Raw genomic sequence first — 22,122 nt, 5'->3', positions numbered from 1 at the left:
GGCTTGTGTGGTGCGGGGACATTATCAATCTTTTTTGAATCTTCATCTGAAATGATCAACGATCTATGATCTGGGGTGTAGGAGTGGAAGTGGAGGAGACCAGCCAAGGATCTGGGCCGGCATGGCGTGAAAGCTTTTTTCTCTTGTCTAGGTCCAGTTCAGGGAGGGGGGGGGGGTTATCGCGTACAAGTTCCTTTTTTTGATTTGCTCGAAGCATCAGGGCGGGGAGTTGTTCAAAGGTGTGAGGTTATCGATCGTAACCTCGACGCGGGGCTATCGAACCCATGGGTTAAAGTGATTTTTTCTTCGTTTTTCTGCAAGCAATCGGCCGGCGGACGTATTTGAAACCCTCGATTGCGGGATAGCAACGGGGTGTTTTTTTCTCTCCTCTCTCCTCTCCGAAACACACGCCCTACAGGAGGTAGCTTTAATCAATCAACGGGGCACGGTTCACATGAAGATTCCTTCGTCTCCCGGGGACGCCGCTTTACGTATGTTGTGCATGTAATAAGATGTAGTCTTGACTGGGCAGTGAGTTTTCCCCCGGACCCCGAGGAGTTCGTATGATGCCTGTTTTGGGACGTTTTGAAGCCTTAGCCTTGTTCGTGACTTGACCCCTGTGGGAGGGGTGTCTTTTGGGGTTTCTTCTGAGGTTTCTACGGATAGTCTTTCTCTTCTCTCTTCTCTTCAACGTCAAGTCTTTTTTTGGAGGTTCGCGCCGAAGCAAGTTTCGGTTACAGATGCTGAGACTTGGCTCAACCGGTCAATTTTACGCGGGCCCGGGCGAGAGAGAGAGAGAGAGAGATTCTCGTCTCAACTTTTTTAGTCTCTTGTCGCGAGTTTGTCAAAAAAAAAAGTTCAAGGGCAGAACGAAAGATCTGATTACTGACTACCAGTTGCGTCGACGAGGCTGTGTTGCGTCTTGTGTAACTAGGTGAACTCCTTCGTCTGAAGCGTTGAAGACGCGATGGGGTCTACTACCACCTGAGTCGGAAAGTTGAACCGAGTTGCTTCGATTCACGTGCCCGGTTGGTGAAGCATGCCAGGTTCAACTGGACGACATGAGGGGTTATCATTATCAATTTGTGAAAGGTAGGATCGTGATCGTGATCGTGCTGGGTTGAATGTTCTTCCCATCGGGCCTATACGGAGGCGACTGGCATTCAGGGATTGAGGTAGATGAGGGCTGCCTTGAAGACGGACGGACGTGACTAATACACAACGACGGATCCACTCCAGTACTTGTTCTGCCCATATGTTCAAGATGGAGCGGTTGGTAATCAATATACCAGCAACGATCAGGTTTAGAATCTAGCCGGATCTTGTAAGTAATCTGATTTCTACCAATGTCTAACAGAAAGATCGAGCATCTCGCTAGCGTGATGGCTCTCTTGAATGACGTGATCCTTTGCTCTTCTTCACTCTCCAGATCGCTGCGAGTGCTTGCTTGCATGCCAAGCCCGTCTGCCCCTCAAAGTCCCTGACGACCCTGTAAGAGAATCTGTAGAAAACCCCCGTTCCATCCGAAGAAGAGGACGTTGAGTGTAAGCATTCGACAAGCAACCATGGTTCTTGGTACCAAGAATACCAAGAAAACCAAGAGATTTCCCAAGACGAGTACGGCCGAGAGATCTAGATTCGTCTCAGTCGATCGTTTCGCCAAGGTAACGGGGCCAAGAAGTGCCGATACGACGACGCCTTCAGGATGTGTTGCGAATGCTTGTTCCGTTGTATAAGATTTTGCGGAGTCCGAATCCTCCAGAATATCCTCAATTTGGCGACTAACAATAGCCCACCGGCAAAAGGCGTCGAAATTGAACCCTCTCCGTCTTCTGCGAGAAATCTCTGCCGGATGACTTCCATGCAGCAACAAGGGGTGCGTTTCCACCAAGAATCATAGCAGTGCAGATCGTTTGATTCATGTAGATTGCCCGAGGCTGGTCGCCACTCTAGACCCAAACTTTGATAGAACTTGACGCTGATCAGGCTACGGAATAATCCGTATCTAGTCCGACCCCCTTATAGGGCGCTGAGATCAAGAGGAACACTGCTACCTCTGCCGGCTCTGTATCGTCGGGGACCGCCTACAAAGTCCCTTGGCTTTGGCAACATGGCATCATCCTGGAACTTCCATCGAGGATCTTGTACGATGTATCGTTGACCACCACCGCCGACATTGAGACTGCTCATTGTGTTCGTTCGAGTAGGACTTGGACTCTTTGCACCATTGGGAGCAAGCGTGAAGGCGCTTGGATCTAGCATAGAAGATCGTAGACCAGAACCAGCACGGGCCCTCGTAGGGGGTGCTGTTGGTGGAGGAGGTGCAGAGGCGGGGGGCGAGGGGGCCACCGATGGGGGAGGCGGTGGAGCAGCACTTGGAGATGCCTGACCGGCTGCTCGTAAAGCGGCTTGCATTGCCAGCGGCGAAGGTCCGTTTGAGGCCGGTGGAGGAGGTGGAGGTGCTGGGGACCTCGACGGAGGCGATGGCGCTGGAGCTCTGGGAGCAGCAGCAGCAGGGGGTGGTGGCGGCGCCGAGGGGGGTGCGGACGGAAGTGCTGGAGCAGACGATGGAGGTGGTGGAGGGGGTGCTCCTGGAGCTGGCGATCCAGGTAATGGAGGCGGGTGGCTGGGCGTAGTCGAGGGCTTCCGGGATGCTGGCAGTGGCGGCGGCTTCTTGCCTATAGGAGGCGGAGGTCCTTTCATCGATGCTGAAGAGCCTGGCCGAGGTAGATCGCTGGGCGTCTTGCGCAAGTTGGCAATGGATGGTGGCAGGGCCGGTGCGGCGTTGGGAGGAGGTAAAGGCGGCCTTCCCGGCGGGGCCGGCGCCGCACCGCCAGGAGGTTTTGGTGCTCCGAATGTGGGTGGCTTCGGCGCAGAGGACGACCGCACATTGCTCTCGGGATCCGACAGATATGACGAGTCCATAGAAGCACCGGTATCAACGGCGCCACGAGTCTTCCGCAGCTTCGGCATGCCTCCCGCAAAGAGTCCCCCTAATTGTGGTGCTGCCTGTGTGGGCGGTGCAGGCGCGCTTTCTCGCCCGCTCTGGTCGCTATTGCTTCTAGCTCGATTTCCGGGCACCGGAGGAGCGAGGCCACCGGGAGGTTTAGGGGCACCACCAAAGCCTGGGACCGGAGGCGCACCTCCTAGAGGCGGTCCTCCGGAGGAAACGCCACCAGACGAACCCCCAACTACCGGCGCAGATCTATCGTTCGTAACGGCTTTCTTGAGAGCCTTGCCTTTCGTGATGTCGGAGAGTAGAGCGCCCTGTGACCCGTATCAGTATGATGCTGTGACAAAGCGTTCAAGTCCACTCGTGAGCTCCAAAGACGTACTCTGCCTCCTGGTGGTGGTCTCGAAGGTAGATTGCCAGCTCCAGGAGGACCTCCTGGCGGCGGGGGAGGCGGAGGAGGGCCGCCCATCGCAGGCATCGGCGGCGGCGGCGGAGGTGGAGGGGGCATGATGCAGTTTGTTGCTATGTCTTTTATGTGTTTGCGCTTTCAATATCAAGTAAATGATGGTTGTTGTGGTTAACTCTCGTCGATGGAGAGGTGGTTGATGGTGGTTAGGTCGTCGGCCGGAATTGGACGGAGGCTCATGCAAGCCAAGCTTGATAGGTTGGGTTCAATGGCGAGAATGAGCGAGAGATGTCGTTCAGATACAGTAGAATGGAGCGACAGGGTGCTGTTTAATAGCAGGAGGAGGTTGAGGCTCTCGAGGGGTTCGATCAGCGTGTCCTCAAGGGTCGATGGGATGATGGTACTCTGGGGTCGCTTTTCAGCCGCGTGGTGTTTCGTCATCTTCGGGCAGTATCTTGGTCGTTCGCTCAAAGGCGCTGCGCTGTTAGGCGCTGGCAGTGCAACCGTTACAGTCAAAGTGGGCTGAGGCGCCTGCCTGGTCTGAGGTACTTCCAACTAGCGTGCAGATGCCATAGCAGCCTAAGTATCTTCTGGTCCATCAGCCTCAAATGTCTCTCCACGTACCTGTGGCTGGGCAGTACGTAAGCATGCGATGTGGCGTATGGGAAGAATAGTGATCCAGGGTATGAGCACTCTCGCAAGCCAAGACAACTTGCGGAACAAACCGGAATAGGCCCAAGAGACCAACTCATTGCTAAAGATGTTAATTGTATCTAATGCAGAGCTACAATAAAGATCTACAGCCTTAACGTCTTGGAAGGAATGGTGTTGAGAAACACGCAGCAGACGGTGTGAGTAAAGTGGCAGTGTAACAGTTCGCGCCAAAGAGGTGCGCGTAGGCTCTCAGAATACTCGGCATGCAACGCCAGTGGACGGCTGTGGCTGCTGCCGGCCACGTTTCTTCAGTGCACCTTCAAGTATTGGCTGGGCGCTGTACTCTCCTGTACTTGCCCCAAAGCGACCCCGCCTAGGAGGGGCAACTGCTAATCTCATTGGCGCGGCGCGCTGTCCCGAGCTGCGAGAGCCTCCCTGCCGCGTGAATGATCGCCTGTAAGGCTAGGGGGGCAGGTGCGGGTAATTAGACGACGTGCTATTGGGGGGTATGGGGCTCAAGGTGGAAATTTTGCATGAGCTCCCAGCTTTCCCCGGAACCTCCGTCGCGTCCAGAGCTCCGAGAGTCCTTTCCCGTCCTCCAATTTTGCTTCATCCCACCGTCCCACGGTACCAGTGCCTCACATCACCCGGGATTCTTTCTCGGCCTTCTCTCCTCAACCAGTACCAAGCCCCAAGACGGCCTCTCCCGGCTGCTTGTTCCCCACGGTTTCTGCCTCACCCGCCCGACGGCCCCCTTTTGCTTGATTCTCTTGGCTTGCCTCGCTACGAAACGGACTATCTATCCCGATTGCTTCGCTGTTCGCTCTACTGCTGCAGCCCAGAGAGGCCAGTCTACGACTTCACGCCCGCTCGCTCGTTGTGTGCTTCAGATTGTCCAATCCTCACTCACCGAAGACGCGTACGCTCGTCATCCTCCTCCTCCTCGACCCGACCTCGCGCACTATCCTCTCCGCTACGAAGATGATGCGGACCGCCTTCATCCGGCCAGCGGCTCGCCAGCCTCGCTTCGTTTGTCAATCATGTGTGGGCCTATCACGCGCCGGTCAACAGACTCGATTCCAACATACCGCCAAGCCAAACGTGCCTTCGATCGTCCCTCTTCGATCTGCCCAGCTCTACGAGAATACCATATTGAGACGGGGTTTTGAGAAAAGTCGCCTGGCGAGCACGGTACCTGCTTCGGCTTTGCAAAAGAATGGTCACGAGAGGCCTGCAACGGCCAGTCCGTCGTCCAAGGAACTCCCTGATCTGAGCAAGCTGGCGGCCGTGGTTCAGCAGAGCAGAAAGCACTTCCTCTCTACGGACGGAATTCCCACCACACAGCTCGTCACTGCAGTCTTGAAAACGTGCCAAGGCGCCGCAAATGCGATTCAACCCTATCTATCCAGGTCAGAGAATCGTCCGGCCTCGACACTCACAGCATCGACCGCTTCCAATCTGTTATCCTTGGACTCGAACTTGACTGCAGCTAAATCTGGTAGCGCGTCGATCCCGTCAGTTTCTGTCAAGGATACAGTCGACACAATCTCCGAGTCAGCATACGAAATTATCGCCCACCCCACCGTTTCCATTGGTCCCCAGGTCTTGGACTTATACGTAAACATCCAAGCTAGGCTTGGCAGGCCCGAGACACTTCCCCATGTTTTCGAATTGTATGCGTCAAAGCCCAAACCAAAGGCGGTCGAGGATGCAATCTTCTATGTTCAGCAGAACCCAAATAGGGCAGACAAGGCAATCGAAGCAAGTGTGGCCGAAACAGCTCTGGGGGCCGCCATCGACGCCAAGAATTTGGACGCTGCGATTGGCATCGTTGAGGCCTGCTACGCAACACAAGCATTCTACCGCCAAAAGCTTCTGCGGAAGGCGCTTCTGCCCGTCTCGGCCGTGGCAGCGGCCCCCTTTGGAGTCTACACTCTTGCCTCCAATCTCTCGGCATTCCAGAACACAATGGAGCCCGTGACAGCCACAAAGTTCGCCTTCGCCGCCATCCTGGCTTATCTGGGGTTCACAGCGACGATTGGGATGGTTGCCAAAACCACTGTCAATGATCATATGCGACGAGTCACTTGGGCGCCCGGTATTCCGTTGCACCAGCGCTGGCTGCGTGAAGAAGAGAGGGCGGGCATGGATGACATCGCATGCGCCTGGGGTTACAGAGAGAAATGGCGACACGGTGAGGAGGGCGGTATTGAGTGGGACTCGCTAAAGGAGTATCTTGGTCTGAAGGGAATGATGCTTGACAGAGTTGAGCTGATGGAGGGAATGAGTTGAGGAACCACATGTTCGAGTTGAGGGTTCGTTGATGAGACGTGCGGACACTGCGGGCACGCGGGGTGGCCTCCCACTGACGGCGTCGGAGCGGGCATGGGACGGGGTAATGGGGGGAAAGAAATGGATTGTTGGACAAGGGAAGCTCGTCGTTGGAGCTTAGGGAACCATGGAATATCTGTGCAACAGAGTTGCAAAGTCTGGACGTCGTTGCTAAGCCCCCCCTAGTCCGGAGAATAATGCGGCGGCCGACCAATCCAAATGCACATGCGCCGTCACCAAGGGCCCGCCTACAGATCGGCAATCTACGTCCTATCCCGCGCATCTTGCCAAGAGACTGCCCAGACATCGCCCAGACAGCATCGCCATCCACATGCGGATCACCACCAGCCATGTCGACGACGCTGTCACTATCGTCTTGTTTCAAGCACTATTCCTGGCCTCCCTCCTCTCTCGACTCAGCATCGGTGCATCATTGGTGACAAGATGAGTTTGAACTTGGCCTTGGATCCACACATTGGTCTAAGGCCGAGTGGAGCGAACGGCCTCTAGGTGACTGCAGAACTGCAGTAGTCCCCTGGGCAGTGACGAGCCATTCTGCCATCTCAATCTGAGCTAATCTCACATTTCTGCTTGACAAGCCATAGGAGCTTTGGTCTATACCTCCACCGTACAGATTATCTCAGTATACACCCCTCGCTTCATAGTCCGCACACTGCACGAACACACCGGGGTGCCCCTCGGCAGACTTAGCACCACGGCAACCCCTGCCCGCCATCAGAGCCTGACTGAAAGCGCCTCCCTGTTCGCACACGCAAGCCTGGACAAGTCTGCACCGACTCATCATAACCCTGCAGATCGGTGACTTTACAAAACGAGCCTCTTTACCTATAAAGAAGCAGAGCCTCTTGCATCACCATCTGTCAAGTGCCAACATCATCAACGCTCTGTCATCCGGAGCACCAGACGATTTTCAAAAGAAGACGTGAAAGCATCTTCTACAACCCAACAACCAGATCAACACGCACACAACAGTCACGATGTCGGCCAACGAAGAAGACTTTACACCTTTCGACCCGGTGCGGTGTGAGCACTATGCCAGATTCGCATCTCACTTGGATAGATGGCAGTTCGATGTCATGTACTGGCTTTTGTTCGTTTTCAATCTGTTCATCCTATTCCTGGCAGCATGGAATTACACACGGTGAGTTCCCCCGCAAAACCGTTGCGTCTCACGGTCATCTTTCCTCAAACAGTCTCACTGACCAACTGTTCAGGACATTGGACGCTGTGAGCGAACTCCCCGAGACGGACGCAAAAAGGAAAAAAGCCATCAAGCATTGCATCTGGTTCAATCTGGGATGCGTTTGCGTCTCATTAGCGACGGTCATTATGGAGGTCTTCACCTTGATGGCATTGCAGTTCTGCGACGGCGAGGACCTCATGTCGCTGTACTGGTCGACTTTCACCATGATTCAGGTCGGATCTCTCATTGCAGTATGCGGAGTCATTCTGGCCCTTGTCCACCAGCTGAGACAACGCAAGAACCCGTGTGTAGCCTCCCTGCCATACTTGCAAGCCTCATGTTTTTGCTAACGTATCATTATAGTCCATGGGCTCTTGCTCTCGGCACACCCGTCTTGGTCATCGCGGGTTTGTTCCACTACTTCCACACATGCATGGTCCGAAGAGTCAAGAAGGCGTCAGCGAGAAAGAGGAAGATGAGTGACGCCGGAACGCTCCCCATGAGCCAAGTGTACGTGCACCTTTCCACCCCGGGAAATTGGTTGCTACCCAACCTCCCCCCGCCAAGATGAAAACATGTGCGCTAACACGAGATACAGGAACACTATTCAAGCCGAGTCTTCTGATGAGGATGATGGCATTCAAGGAGCTGAAATTATCGGGCTCACGATGGACGGCGGCCCAATCATCCATTTCAAGGACGCCGTGCCTTACAACTTGCCGAACAATAGCGAAATTATCGGGCGCTGCTCCAACGACAAGCCCATTGTTATCTGCCGCCGCGATGGCTTCCAGCTGATTTACAATGGCACGGACGAGAGAGCGCCTTCTCCTAACCCGGCAACTAAGAGCACGGGTTGAGGGCGAGGGGCGCCGGTTCCGTTGCATCCCGCAGCGGGCAGGCTCCACCCTTGCATTGGTGCGGCGAAGTCAAAAACAAAAGTCTAGATCCCGTCAGATCAGCCGTCTACGGCTACACCCCACGTCATAACACCAGGCACAAACGAGCTGCGTCCCTGCAGAACGAGTCGCCATAACCACTCTTACGCTACACTCTCCAGCTTACACCACGCATACGCATATCTGGACGACTATGACCAACAACGCCCGTTACCGCCCACAGTCATGGCACAGCCCTTCTGAAGCCTTATTCTCCACTGGCCTGCGTCCTATCCATTTTGGCTTTATCCCTTTTCGGCCTCTTATCAGGGTGATCCCTGCCACATAGGGAGCGGCACGGCGGCTGGTCTAGAGCTACGACTGTAGAGTCTATTGCTAGCTCCGGCGGGCACATTGGCATACGTCCTCCCTTCCCGCGCTAGAGAGCAAAGCCACTGTCACCTGACTACCGGGCGGGCGCCGACTTCACCGTCTTGGCCGTATTACCACAACGGACCAGTTCGTGGCAATAGCCAAGCGGAGCACGAAGCCGATCCTGACGCGGCAGTGGAAGGGCGTTTCCATCAACGGACGCCGGTCCAGCGGGGGTGACGGACTCCGCTTCGTTGAGGACTCCGTTTTTTTTTCTTTACCAAGCATGCGTTCTGCGATTTCCAACAATTCCCACCTTCATGTGGCGGCGGCGGCACTCGATCTGCCCTCCCTGCCTATTCTTCCTCTTTTTTCTCACAGATTCCCAATCTACATGTTTTCATGCCTGTTGTATCCACATCACCGGCTTGGCGTTTTGGGTGATGCAGTTTATGGGGGGTGGTTGACTCGACACTAGATACGGACGGTGTGTGCTGCGCGCACCACTATCCGTGCTTCGTGTGCCTGCGTCCATCATCCCTGGCAAGTTTGGCTGTATGGGCAGCTAGGCTCGGAGTTGGAAAAGGTTTATCAATCTGTTTTTCTTTACAATTGCATCAGGCCGCAACAAGCCAAGACATTTTATTTTCTCCATTTTTTTTTTCAGTCATCGAAAATTCCCCACCCCCTGGCTTTCCTTTCGTTCTGACTGATTATCTGATATGTCAGTCATGCCAGGGGTGTTGTCACTAGCGTCGGTATTAGTTTGCGGGTAGAGCTGCATCGGGACTCCGGGAACTGCCTTGGTGTGTGTTGTTCTCTCACATGCACACACACACACACACACTTGTGGTTTGCCGGAGGGGGGTACTCACGTCCCCTATTATCTTGGCTTTCGGGTTTGCTTTCACAAGAAAAAAGCTGTTGAGAAAACTCTCCGTAAGGGGCGGTTGAAGCTAGCTAGCTTGGCCTTGGCTAGAGTACTAGGTAGATTGCGGAAATCAGATAAGCCAATTGAGCATTACACAAATTGTCAAATCCCACACACGGACAATTATCCGTACACTACAAGCGTGACAAGGCAAGCATTGACACCAACCACTAAGCAGTAAGGTACACACCGTCCACCGGCACTTGAAGGACCCGTCATGATGATCGCCAACTTTATCTTCCAGACTAAGTAAAGTGATGTCTCTGGTGATTGTTGGTGAACCAACCCCCCATGCGCGCGCGCAACCAGAGTCGTTAGCAGCGTTTCCGACTGCTTGGCAAGACAGCATTTCGCGGCACATTCTAGTCTTCTAGCCTCTAGCCTCTAGGCAAGTACAACGAAGGCGGCAGTGCAACAATAGCTAGACAACGTGGGACCCTTTTTTTTATCGAAGAAGAAGAAAGGAAGAAGGAAAGGAAATCTGACCGCCAAAAGACGCAATGGACAGCGGTTCGAATGCCAAGACATGTTCACGGCCTGCTAACAGAACATCGAGATATGTTCACGGATCATCACCTTCCGTCATCTCAACAAAAAAAACAGGGGGACAATCTTTTGGTTCAGTGGTGAACTTGACGCCGCAGGCGGCCATGTCGCAAGAGCACAGAGGAAAGCGCACGGGTTTCTAGGCTGAGTATTCTTAGAACAAATCCTGAAGCGCGAGTCTACCATGGTAATCAAGCAGGAAAAAGGCCCAAGGTGACACACGGCGAGGACGTTTCTGAATTTTTTTTTTCTGTATTCTGTCTTGGGGTTGAACGGACGGACAGAACAATCCGTGCTCGTGCTTGTGCTCGTGCTCTCAGGGGGTGGTTTGGTTGGAGTTGGAGGCCGCTCTCTTGCGAGGCTGATCTTTGGAAGAAAGAAGAAGCTTGCTACTCATTTTACCACTTCACACGGATCTTCACCGAGTCAACAGAGGAGGGGGCCGCGTATCACGTTTTGTCTGCCAAGACCCTTGGTCACATGCCGTGGCACATACCAGATCACGGCTCGAGTCGATCCCCCCTCCGAGGCCTAAGGCCTTATCCTCCTCCAGGCCTCTCAGAGCATGACCTTTGAGCACGCCGCACGGTAATGGGGCTGGCTAGGCAGATGGCAGATAGACAGCACGCATTCCAGCAGAGTCAGAGGCGTCATCAAAAACAGAAGAGCCAAAGGAACCTCGAAGTTACGAGTAGTAGGGGGTCAGGGCCAAGGAGCATGTCTTGAACTTTTTCTTCTTGTTTTACGGTTTTTTCTTGGATTACAGTAGCTACCGCATCCTTGGGTGGGACATGAATGTCTCACATACCCATCTAGAGGTATCTGGTGTATCTTTCTTTCTCTTTTTTTCTTTCCCCTTCTGTGCGTCTAGAGGTCGCCCGTGTCTCACACACGTGTTTCCTCATTCGCTTCTCTCTCGCGTCATCTCAACATCTCTTTTGCCTGACGTTTCTCCTGGGGTTTGTGACCATCTTACTCCGATAGCCCGCATGAATGCTCTCCCGGGGAACGCGAGTGCGCGAGAGTGTAAGTCCGTACCTGTGGTGGTGTCTTGAACTATTGCAAGCGCCCCGCCTTGCCGATTTGTAATATCTCACCAGTGAGACGGTCATCACTGCGCAGGACAGGCCACGACTCACCGCCGGCCTTGGCAAGGTTCACCTCAAGTTTTGTGCCAAGCACCTTGAAGGTGGACTTTTCCGTATCGATTGGCGCAAACAGAGGTACCTCGGTGGTGTAGCGCTTGGGCGGCGAGTCTGAGGTGGGCAGGTCAAGTGCGATGGATTGCGACTTGAACTCGATCTTGGCCGAATCCTTGACGATCTTCTTGAGGAAGAAGGAGGCGATGACAGTAGAAGGGGTCTGGTAGAAGTCGGTGCGGACTGTGTCGAGCTTCTCCTCGCCGCCAGCTGCCGCAGCGTTCTTCTTCTTGCCGCTTCCGATGAACAGGTGACGGCCCTTGGTCTTGCAACCTTCGATCTTCATAAACTGGTCAAACTCGAGAACACGGCGCTTGCAGCAGCTGTAGCCCTTGGAGCCCTCGTGGAAGATGGGGACACCGGGGTGGTGGACGCAGGATTCGCCATCGCGCGATGAGGCCTTGCGGTAGGTGGCCGAACAGGCTTTACGACGGCAGGTGGTCCCGTCGGGAATCTCGAGGGAAGCGTCGTCGGACTCGGACTCCGGGGGTGGAGGCGGAGGGGAGGGAGCGGCTGTGGCTTGGGAGAGGGGCTTGCGTGCCGGTTCCGCTGCCGATGCGAGCTTATCGAGGAGAGAAGGCGCGTCCGCGGGGTCCGCTTGGGGCTTCTGCTCGATCTTTGGGGGGAGGTCGGTTGTGGAGTGCTTGCCGGTTGTGCAGGGGGGGATGGCCATAAACTCCTCAAAGGTGAGGACACGGGGTTTGCAGCACTTCCAGCCTGTTTGGTAGCGGTGAATGAGGTTAGCCGCGGTGTCTCGTGTGAAATATTTCCAATGCGATTGATTGCGGTTGAACGGGGCTCGTGGCAAGGGGATGGGAGAGGTGCAATTGGACGAAAGAAGGGGAATCCCATGACATCCGCACGGGACAAGAACGGGAAGGACGCGTTCTCCATGGAGCATGGCGTAGCACTTGTGTAGAGTTTGTATGGTGATTGGGGGGCTAGGAGTGAGTACCTTTCTGGCCTTCATGGAAGACGGGAGGACCGGGGTGGTAGACACATGGCTCCTCAGCATCAGAGTAGAGCTTGCCGCAGCCCTGGTGGACGCACTTTTCTGCCATGATGAGGTGGCAGGATGAGCTTATGCTGCTTGGCTTTCGCTACCGTTTTCGCGTGCTGAGGTGAGATGCAAGCGAAGTTTGCTGGACACACAGTGATGCTCCAAGGAATTGGAGTGGAAGGAAGGGGGAAAAAATTGTTAAGGATGAACAAGATTCAAGATTGACGACGGGTGACGTTTGAGAATTGGTGTGGATGAAAGAGGCGGCGGGTCTAGCAGGATGTAAATTGTCGAAAAGGGCCCCCGTAAGGAAGTGATGAGTGAGGGGTGGTTGTCGTCGATGGAGGGGTTACTATGTTCTCCAGGATTCCAGAATTTCCCAGGGGTCGTCGTCACTGCGATTTAGCGGCTCAAAATTATGCATGTTGGGCACAAGCTCCGCCAAATCTTCCTGCTGATTCGCCGGAGATGGATAACGAAGGGTGGGGTGCGACTGCTTCAAAGTCCTGACCGCCTTCCTGAAGAAGACGTCCGTAATGTGACCACATTCGGCAAGAATTGACCGAAGACAATGACAGGTTACATCCGGCCTTGTCCTTGCAGGTTCAGAGTTGCAACTCGGCCGGGGTGGAAGTTCAGTCGGAAACTTCAAACTTACGACCCAAAAAAGACCAGACATCTTCAGCCCACACTTTTGCCTTTGTTTGCCCATTTCATCATCATCACAAGACGGACTGGGACGAGCAGCAATTTTGCTTTCTTCGTGGCGGATCCAACCATTCAATCAATCGGACTATTTCGAAACGATAACCAACGGGCGTTTCTCTCCACACCCCCGCAACTGGCAGACATTGGGCAGGTCACATCATCTCACATTGAATCTCACAGACATATCTCAAATACAACCACAGACATTGTACGCCCCTCCAACTCAATTCCAACACCAACCTACCCTGATCCCTGGTACCAGTCGTCATATTTGACATTCCTATCCTTTCTCTCCTCCCCTCGTCTTCCTTTCCCAGCTGACCGAGAACGAGGCTGTTTCACAGCCTTCGAGCCTCCTTCTTTTTCTCGGTTCAAGAGTATGTTGTGCCCACACACTACGGTGGGATAAACGTCAGATTTCGAGTTAATCGCGAGACGTCCACAGCAGACTTGCAATTTGATCTGCAGCAATCATAAAAATGTTTGCACCAACACGACGTTTATTTCAAAAGGTCCAACCATGTCGGATCACCCTCTTCTCCCGCGATGAGTGCGGCTTGTGCGTGCGGGCCAAATCGGCACTCTCCAACGTTTGGGATCGCCGGCCTTTTGCTTACACGGAGGTCGTCATCACGAAGCCAGAGAACAAGAAGTGGAGGGACCTTTACGATTTCGACGTGCCCGTGGTAAGTTCATCCTTCTTTCCTTGCCGCGTGGGATGAAAAGGAGGCCATCCGATGATGCACATCCACCTTCGCAAAAGTTTCCTGCAAAAGTGAGCCTTTAAACCATTCTAATCCGTTGACGTGCGCCCCTTTACCCCAGATCCACATTAGCAAAGCCGAGGCCCCTGAGGAGGATGTCAAACTCGTGGGCAAAGCTGTCAAGCTCATGCATCGATTCGACCCAGATCAGATCGAAGCCAAGATGGATCAAGTAGAGGGAGAAAAGTAAACTCTGTGAAGATCGTCTTTCTTACTCATCCAGAGCGGCCGCAGCGTTGCTTGGCTCATAGGAAGTAGCCAGCAGGCGAGCCAAGAGTTCGACCAACCAAGCAGCACAGCCTACTCCTCTACCATATGCGATACCCTTCTACTCTCGAGAATCTCTAGGCATCTCCTACGGTATCGCTCAGTACGATCCACCCTTGGCCGGCTTCGCCCCTCCCCTGGCTATGCTCAATGACTCCGAGACTGTGTACTGCAATGCCGTGTAATCCGTCGCCACGCTAATCATGTCGAACCCCTTATCCGCGAAGAACTTGGACTGTTCGCCGCTCGTGCAGAAGATGCCGGCCTTCTTACCCGCCTTGTGCGTCGCCTCGAGGATGCGCTCAATAGCATCGCTCAGCTCCTTTTCGATGACGCCGTTAATCACTGGGTGGCCAATGTTGTTTCCTGTGATGCCGGTCAGCCAAGATCGCTCAACTCCAAGTGAACAAGCGGCCCAAAGTGCATGGCTCAAGGGATGGGCTGGACTGACCAAGATCAAAGGGGCCAATGAAGAGCGCGTCAATACCCTCCACCGCCGCGATCTCGTCAATGGACTCAAGAGCCTCCCTGGTCTCAATCTGCACAATCGTCAGCAGGCTGTCGTTGGCCTGCTGCAGGTACTCCGTCATGCTGGGCGCCGGGCTGAAGCGTTCCATGGCGAGAGGCGACCCGAACCCACGTCGTCCCCACGGCGGGAACTTGGCCGACTGCACCAGGTCCTTTGCCTCCTGGGCGGTTCGGAGCAGCGGAACGAGGATCTTTTTCGAACGTCAGCCAAGCTTCTTCTCTTTGCGAACACCGCATGTAAATGAAACATTCTCTCTGTTCACATGAGGCTTGTCTGCTTACCCCGTGAGCACCGCAATCCAAAGCACCTGAATATGTGGTTAGTCTGATTTGCCTCAATCATGAGAAAGGGTTAATGCCCTTACGCTTCACCATCCAGCTCTGCATGTCCGGCAACCTCACAATGGGAGATACACCAGCCGCCGCAATGGCAGGGACGGCATCGTGCATGGCGCCATCTGGGGAGTAGGACACCAACAAGTCAGCTTCTCATCTTAATCCTCTCGTTCAGCGTTCAGCATCAACATTGCTCTGATAATTCAATCAAGCTCACCGTCAATGTTCCCATGCTCGCAATCGACCAAGACCCAATCCACGCCGGGACTCCGGGCAAGCACCCGGGAGACGTTGGCGCCGGGAATCATCTGCCACAACCCGAAACTGGGGCCGGCGCCCTTGGTGAAGGCCGTCCGGAGCTTGTTGGCCGCTTGCATCGCCGACATTGTAGTTTGTATACACGAATGTGAAGTGGTAAATTGACGAATTATAATGATGGTGTTTATATGATTTGCAAGTAGCAACAGTTCCTGTGCGACGTAAGATACAAATCTTTTGTTTCTTTCCTTACTGATAGGTTTACTACATGATCAAGCACCGGAATCGGCTCATGATGTGAACCAACCCCTCCAACCCAATGTGTCACCCGCGCCTTATGTCAGATACGCGTAGGGGTCTGTCTGTCTGTCTGTCTAGTGCGGGGGTGCTTTACTGATTTCTTCGGAGGGAAAGCCGGCCATGGCGCCCCATTCTACGCATGCACGCGGATAACAGATAGAGGCGGGCCGGGGGAGGTAAAGCGGGTTTCTAGGACAGGAACTCGGTCCATTCCCACCACAGTATCCGTACCATGGGGAGAAAAGACCCACGGGACGGAGATATTCATGCGGCGGGGTAATTGTCGGATGTTATTGGGGGTTATTAGTCTATCAGAGCTACCTTACCCAGGGAGGAAACGTGGGGGAAGAGGTATATTTGGGCGGGGCTAGCCGAATTCCCGGCTCCCGCGACCTCACCATAGCAAGCTCCCGCCAGGTGCTTGCTACCTGATGTCACCAAAGGTATATACAGAGAGGTAGGTACCTACCTAGATAAGTGCGTGCAATTAGTCCAAGCTTGAGACCTTCGAAACTTCACAAAGAACACAAATCTGGTCACAATATAGACTTTCGGGACTTCAACTCTTCGCCGTCAAAGGATGGCTGCTCCAGAAGCCTACCCGAGCGACATTGTGTTTGCTCGTAGCTTTGCTCTTTTTATTTCGTTGAATGTGGGAAAGCAACAGCTTATTGTACAACTTTCAGGAACCCAGATCTGACGCTGCGGATCGCAAAAAATGCGCCAGCCATGTACGATGTAGGCATGCGTATGCCCTCTTTTCTCTCTCTCCAAACTTTTCTCTATGTTTGACTTCCCGGATGCAGATTGGTCAGCGTAGCGATGTCTCGTTTGTGGCCCAAAGACGACTCTCTCGATATTTTCGTCCGGGCCTTGTCCAAAAGGGTTGCTCTGCGCGGTAGCAACACTTGTTGCCATAAACGGCCAAGGATCCACTCGCGTAGAGTGTCGAATACCCACCTCTCGCCGACCAAAGCCTGTATAGGTCGCGTTGGGCGTGGTCGTTCGTGGCCCGTCTCCTTACTCTTCCCCATCGTGGGTGACGTTTAGTCCTGGAGGCAGCTTTTGCGAGGATATGTGAGTTAGACCCAATCAAGGCTTCGCAGTTATTGACATACCCGAGATAGTCCTCCTTAATGCTGCCAATCGCCCACATCTCACCGACTTCTGTGCGCGTACCAATTACCTTGACACGCACGTGGGTTCCTGGTTCAATGATGGTATCTTCATTGTTGGTGAACTGCGGCGGTGTCGCATTGGGATCCCATTTGATCTCGGACGGGATCAGCTGATAAAGAAATAGCAGCGGTTAGCTATCGACGAAAAGGTACTGCCTGGCCAGCGCGGAAGCGAGAACCTACATGTGCCGACACGAATAACCGCAGAGGCCCCGCCTGGGCGAAAAAGCCCTGGTGATTGACTGAGTAGACCACAGCATCAACCTGGGTTCATGTCAGAAGCCGCTTCCCCGACAAAGCCAGGCAGATTTATAGCAATTACCGTCTCGCCCTTGAAGGGTCGCCAAACCACGGCTCGGTATCCCACCGTGAACTCGGCCAGGCCACTGCCTGGGAGAATGCGACCCTCGGAAATATCGAAGGTATCCATGATGGAAATGATGTAGTAACTTCCTGCGCAGGTGCCTTCCACGTCCTTCAGCAACTTGCTCGTCACCAGCTCGTGCATGTTCCGGCCGAAGTAGGAGGGGTGCAGGGTGACCCTGCGCTCCATGTTGTAGAGGAAGAACATCGTGACGGCTTTCAAGGCGCAGAATGCTCGGAGGCGAGAAGCGGATCGTCGTCGTGTCGTCGTCAGCGATGTTGGCCGTATCCTGCCTCCAACAACGCGTCGGCGCGTTATTAACCCAAGCTCTTCGTATTATATGCGAATAATTCTAGTGCCCGTGTTGACGTGGTCTCAATCGATCCGCGATCGAGTGATACGATTGGAAGTGTCAGGAGAAACAATCGATGCGCGGCTTCCAAATGCAGACCGGTGAGTAGGGTCAGAAGTCGCGAACAAGCTGAAGCTAGAGGGTTGCAACGCGCGACACGCCTCCGAGAAAGAAAATACACGAGGACGAAATAAAGGAGAAGCGCGAGGAATCGGGATTTTGACGAATATCTCCTCTGTGGTGCGCTGAAGGAGATGCGCCGCCAGCGTTGTGACTCGATGGGTAGTGAACGGAGAGGTTGTCCTGAGATGAACCTGACGAGGCTGAGATGGCCTTGTTACGGCAAGAAGTGGCTCCTGAATTTTTTGGCCTGCGGGCAGCCACACCTACACATGCCCCAGGCAGGAAAAGTGGGATTGGCAGGAGCTCAAGCCACACCTTTCACTTCGTTCTACCGCGCTTGCGCCAAAGCACTGCGCTAGCGCGGAAGGCCCGTGGCGGAAAGGTCGTCGCTCCGAAACCGGGGTAAGCGCGATGTTCAGGACGGGAACCTTGGAAGGCAGGTACTTTAGACGCGACTTGAATAGTGATTAAATGAGCGACAAATCCCATTCGTGGATTGCGATGCTGGAGAGTGCACTGTCAGATGCCAGCAGGATGCGACAAGTGGCGCCATTTGGGCCGCGGATGTGAGAGCCCAGCCCTAATGAGTTGGAGCTGGCGTCATAATTTGGGCTTGCGGCACAGATCACGCATGGAGTCAGTCTGTTTATGCAACGAGGACTGTAAAATTGGCCAGCTTCATGTTTTGACATCCGGATGTCCTTCAAGCTCAATCAGAAGAGTCGGTTAAGAGCCTCCCCAGCCTCCGACGCGCTCACACGACAAATGCACGACGTTAGATTGGGTGGAGGAAATCAGTCGTATGCTGGGTGCATGCACGTTTAGAGATTTTTAGTGGACTCATTCCCCCCAAAATCTCCAGTCAGAAACCGCCATTGTGGACCTTGTCGCTTCTAGGACTGCTGGAAATCCAGTGGAATCCCTACGAACTCCCCGAACCGAAGAGCAAAAACGCGCTCCCAGCGGCCCCACGGGTACTTGCACCGCAAAGGTTCGGCGGAAGGCAAGGTAACTCGACGTGCTTGGGTGGGACACATATGAACACCATTGCAACCCTGTCCGGAACACGACGGCATTCCCTCAAGTTCCATCATTCGCAACGACGCCAACATCACCAGCTCTCTCCCCAGTCGCCCATAGTGCATCCGCGACTAATCTAATTTATGGTATCGATACGGCCGTTCCAAAGTGCACCGCAACCAATCCGTCCGGCCCGCTCACGCTCCAGCTGTTGCCGATCCGCCCGCGGCTGAGCCTCGACCCTGCAGCCAGCCTCGTCTTGGTGCATCTATCCTGCAACAAACCTCGGCTCTCAGTCCACCACATCGCCCTTGGCTTAGGTCTCAGCACCATCTCATTCCATTCACCGCCATCATGTCTTTAGACTTGGAAAAACACCTGACCTTTGTTCGTGAACTGTCCGACTTTCCAGAGTACGTCGTTAGCATGGTTGCTAATGAGCTCACAGTATGGTGCATACCACCATAATACCGTCAACATCGGCATCCACATGGCATGTGTGCCCATCATCTTGTTTTCCGGATTTTGCCTTGTAAGCAGTCAATGAGATGTAACTCGAGTCTTTTCATCTGAGCTCATACAGACTTCCCCAGGCCACCAACACAGGAACTCTCATTCCACTCCCTAGCTGGCTCACCGTCCCTAATCTAGATCTTAACTTGGGGACACTCGCAGCCCTGACTTGGGGTGGTCTGTATGTTCTTCTCGAGCCTGTTGCCGGCACGCTCCTGGCCGTCATTTGCTTGGCCGCCACTGCCGCTGGCAACCACTTCAGGGTTGAGAACCCTACCTTGACCAACCAGGCCGCCATCGGCATCCACATCGCCTGCTGGATCTTCCAGTTTATCGGGCACGGCGCCTTCGAGGGGCGCGCGCCGGCGCTGTTGGACAACCTGGTTCAGGCTGTCTTCCTGGCCCCTCTCTTTGTTTGGCTTGAGTTCCTGTTCAAGCTTGGGTACCGTCAGGAGCTCAAGGGCCGCGTTGACAAGGCCGTCGAGAAGGAGATTGCCAAGTTCAGAGCCTCCAAGGCGAACGGCGACGCCAAGAACGGAAAGGCCCAATGAACTCTTTGCAGACCAGCCGATGACAAAATACTTACCCGGTCTTGCGATGTAAACTCAACCAAACTCACACACCTATCGGAAAGACTACAAGCGCTGGCCAAGTGCTTACTGCTCCGCCTACCTAACTAACACTGACAGAGATGAGCAAATTTAAGAAGGCTGAGAAGCCATCACAGGGAGGCCACGGGCGAACAGAAGAGACATTGAAGGATTAAGGCCCCACGGCGTGGAAGCATTCGGGCAGGAGCCATCACTTCATAGGCGGAGTACTTTCATCATATACCAATTTGAGCTTACGCGTATACAGATTGTCAATCGTTGGATCTGTTGCCGGCCGAGTTACAATACTTTATGGTCGGAAAGGAGTTTCCTATTCGGACCCCTTTTGCGCGTTGCTTGCTTTCGGTTGTCGTGTTCTTCTTATTTTTTGGGAAGGGAAAGAAGCCTCTATTTGTCCATGTCAATTAAACAAGGAAACCGCTCAAAACACATACATAGTTCAACAAACATGAAGCATTCACTCACCAAATCTCCTTCATTCTTCCCCCTCTGCCTCGTCTCTTTGCATCATAAGGTATACCTAAGAATGGTGATCTCTCCCTCTCTCTATCTTGCGGGCGTCACAACACACAAAGGACTGAACGTCGGAACGAGCGTCAGAAACAACCTCGCGGCGGGTGCTTCTCCCCTAATGGGTCACATCGTCTCGGCGATCCTTGTTACCAAACGGGTTCCAACCGCCCTTGCGCTTGCCACTCTTCTTTGCCGCCTTCTCCGGCTCCGGCGAGGGCGGGGGCGTGGGACGTCGTTGAATACTCGGCTCCTCGGGCCACGGAGCGGCCCGCTCCTCTCGATAGCTGTTGGCCAGTTGCTTCATCTCCCTGCCTCTTCTCACGGCGATAGACTGCCTTGCCGGTGATGGCCCATCGGCTTCCTTCATGATCCGGATGGCCTCGTCGGCGGCCTCTCTACCCGAGGCCGTGTCTCTGCCGTAGCGGTTCTCCTTTGTCGGTCGTTCATATGGGCCCTCTTCTGAACTTTGGCTCGTTAGCTCGTCTGAGTTTTGTCTTGTTTGCTCTTCCACCCGCCGTCTCTTTTTCTCTTGTGGGTGTTGTCTCCATTTGTCTTCTGAGCATCGTCGCTTTTGCTCTTGTGAGCGTCGAGATGATTTGCTGATCGGGCTACCAGTACTGGTTACAGTGGGCAGACGTCTCTCGGGTATGACGGGAGGTTCCATTCTCCTGCGCTTCTTCTTAGTAGTCTTCTTGTTCTCGGGCGTCGGTGGAGGAGGCGGAGGGAACATATTCTTGGAACGGAGCCGTGGGTCCTGGTATCCCGGATCCCCGCGAGTGTCACCAACCGAAGCAGCAGGAAAGGTAGGAAGAGCGGGGAGAGGCCTATCAGCATAATTCTCGCTCCCCTCAACAAGAGAAGCATCACTGCCCTGAAGTCGAGCAGCTTCTTCCATCTCCCGCTTCCTCAACCCCTCTTGGTAGTCCTCCTGGATCGACCAGTAGTTTGTCCGCATCTTTTCCTCCTTCTTATCCTGTTCCTCCTTACGCCGCCGCGAGGCCGCCAGCGCCGCGGGCGTGAGCTTCTCGCGGTACTTGTTCGTCGTGGTCGTACTAGTGACCATGCCCTTGGTGGCGATCCCGGTCTCCTCGGCAGTGCGGCACTCTGGGCAGATGACGTTGGGCCAGACGGTGTCGTTGGCGCGGAGCTCGCTACAGGGCTCTTCGGGGGCGTCGCCGAAGAAGAAGGAGAGGACTGGGCGGAAGCACCAGCCCGCTCGATGGCGCCATGTCTCGCGGCAGGTTACGCGTTTTCGTTCTTGGTGCTGGCATGTGTAAATCGTTTTGGCGAAGCACATTGCTGCTACTCCTATTGGATGAAGTTGCCTTCGATGGCGAACGTGATAGTGGCTTTGGAGACTCAAGTATGTCCACCTACCTCGGAAAGTCTTCGGTTGTGTCAATTGTTGTGATATAAGTGATTTTGGTTGCCTTGGTTTGTCTTCTCCGGCTCTGACTTCTCTCTTGTTCAGGATACTTCTATATAGCTCTGTCACAATGTAGTCTTTACTCGCGATCAAAGATCATCGATAAAGGGTAAGCATGAGATTTGTTACAACTCTCTTCATTCACGACAATGTACACAGCCGTTGTTTGGCATAATCCCTTTGTTTCCGTGGCCTCGAACAAGAGAACCCAAGCCTTTTGACACAATACACACAAGAGACTTTGAAAACCTGTATCTATTCACAATTCGAACTTGCTGTAATAAGTGAAGACTATGGTAGGCAGTCTTACATACGACTGTGACTTTCCTTCATAACTTGATTAAGTGAGTCATTTGCATATCAACTTTTCCTACTACCAAGGTATCG

At 53.9% G+C, this 22,122-nt stretch overlaps 10 protein-coding genes across 10 annotated transcripts; 5 read left to right on the top strand and 5 right to left on the bottom strand.

Moving 5' to 3' along the window:
- Positions 1-2,019: 2,019 nt before the first annotated feature.
- CPAR01_09836 (proline-rich) lies at positions 2,020-3,461 on the bottom strand (the record flags this gene model as incomplete). The annotated part of the gene is made up of 2 exons (XM_060494100.1): positions 2,020-3,267; positions 3,336-3,461. 2 exons carry the CDS (start codon positions 3,459-3,461, stop codon positions 2,020-2,022), a joined length of 1,374 nt encoding a protein of 457 aa, XP_060348230.1.
- A 1,533-nt stretch (positions 3,462-4,994) lies between these two features.
- On the top strand, positions 4,995-6,305 carry CPAR01_09835 (uncharacterized protein; the record flags this gene model as incomplete). The annotated part of the gene is made up of 1 exon (XM_060494099.1): positions 4,995-6,305. One exon carries the CDS (start codon positions 4,995-4,997, stop codon positions 6,303-6,305), a length of 1,311 nt encoding a protein of 436 aa, XP_060348229.1.
- Positions 6,306-6,563: 258 nt separating this feature from the next.
- On the top strand, positions 6,564-6,854 carry CPAR01_09834 (uncharacterized protein; the record flags this gene model as incomplete). Its single annotated transcript, XM_060494098.1, has 1 exon — positions 6,564-6,854. The coding sequence occupies one exon, from the start codon at positions 6,564-6,566 to the stop codon at positions 6,852-6,854; it is 291 nt and encodes a 96-aa protein (XP_060348228.1).
- A 488-nt stretch (positions 6,855-7,342) lies between these two features.
- CPAR01_09833 (uncharacterized protein) lies at positions 7,343-8,408 on the top strand (the record flags this gene model as incomplete). The annotated part of the gene is made up of 4 exons (XM_060494097.1): positions 7,343-7,506; positions 7,580-7,852; positions 7,912-8,058; positions 8,147-8,408. 4 exons carry the CDS (start codon positions 7,343-7,345, stop codon positions 8,406-8,408), a joined length of 846 nt encoding a protein of 281 aa, XP_060348227.1.
- Positions 8,409-11,331: 2,923 nt separating this feature from the next.
- CPAR01_09832 (CORD and CS domain-containing protein) lies at positions 11,332-12,535 on the bottom strand (the record flags this gene model as incomplete). The annotated part of the gene is made up of 2 exons (XM_060494096.1): positions 11,332-12,191; positions 12,430-12,535. The coding sequence occupies 2 exons, from the start codon at positions 12,533-12,535 to the stop codon at positions 11,332-11,334; spliced, it is 966 nt and encodes a 321-aa protein (XP_060348226.1).
- A 1,126-nt stretch (positions 12,536-13,661) lies between these two features.
- Positions 13,662-14,136, top strand: CPAR01_09831 (glutaredoxin-like domain-containing protein; the record flags this gene model as incomplete). Its single annotated transcript, XM_060494095.1, has 2 exons — positions 13,662-13,868; positions 14,008-14,136. The coding sequence occupies 2 exons, from the start codon at positions 13,662-13,664 to the stop codon at positions 14,134-14,136; spliced, it is 336 nt and encodes a 111-aa protein (XP_060348225.1).
- Positions 14,137-14,313: 177 nt separating this feature from the next.
- On the bottom strand, positions 14,314-15,463 carry CPAR01_09830 (HpcH/HpaI aldolase/citrate lyase family protein; the record flags this gene model as incomplete). The annotated part of the gene is made up of 5 exons (XM_060494094.1): positions 14,314-14,579; positions 14,665-14,932; positions 15,024-15,049; positions 15,107-15,199; positions 15,295-15,463. The coding sequence occupies 5 exons, from the start codon at positions 15,461-15,463 to the stop codon at positions 14,314-14,316; spliced, it is 822 nt and encodes a 273-aa protein (XP_060348224.1).
- A 1,218-nt stretch (positions 15,464-16,681) lies between these two features.
- On the bottom strand, positions 16,682-17,384 carry CPAR01_09829 (DNA-directed RNA polymerase II subunit RPB7; the record flags this gene model as incomplete). The annotated part of the gene is made up of 4 exons (XM_060494093.1): positions 16,682-16,697; positions 16,754-16,923; positions 16,997-17,077; positions 17,136-17,384. The coding sequence occupies 4 exons, from the start codon at positions 17,382-17,384 to the stop codon at positions 16,682-16,684; spliced, it is 516 nt and encodes a 171-aa protein (XP_060348223.1).
- Positions 17,385-19,026: 1,642 nt separating this feature from the next.
- CPAR01_09828 (uncharacterized protein) lies at positions 19,027-19,736 on the top strand (the record flags this gene model as incomplete). The annotated part of the gene is made up of 3 exons (XM_060494092.1): positions 19,027-19,059; positions 19,121-19,204; positions 19,266-19,736. 3 exons carry the CDS (start codon positions 19,027-19,029, stop codon positions 19,734-19,736), a joined length of 588 nt encoding a protein of 195 aa, XP_060348222.1.
- A 688-nt stretch (positions 19,737-20,424) lies between these two features.
- Positions 20,425-21,606, bottom strand: CPAR01_09827 (uncharacterized protein; the record flags this gene model as incomplete). Its single annotated transcript, XM_060494091.1, has 1 exon — positions 20,425-21,606. The coding sequence occupies one exon, from the start codon at positions 21,604-21,606 to the stop codon at positions 20,425-20,427; it is 1,182 nt and encodes a 393-aa protein (XP_060348221.1).
- Positions 21,607-22,122: the final 516 nt, after the last annotated feature.

This window comes from Colletotrichum paranaense, assembly GCF_030867605.1.
Source record: "Colletotrichum paranaense strain IMI 384185 chromosome Unknown Scaffold_7.1, whole genome shotgun sequence".
NCBI lineage: Eukaryota > Fungi > Ascomycota > Sordariomycetes > Glomerellales > Glomerellaceae > Colletotrichum > Colletotrichum paranaense.
Note: the sequence above shows the minus strand (reverse complement) of the source record. Positions and strands in the feature narration are given on the sequence as shown.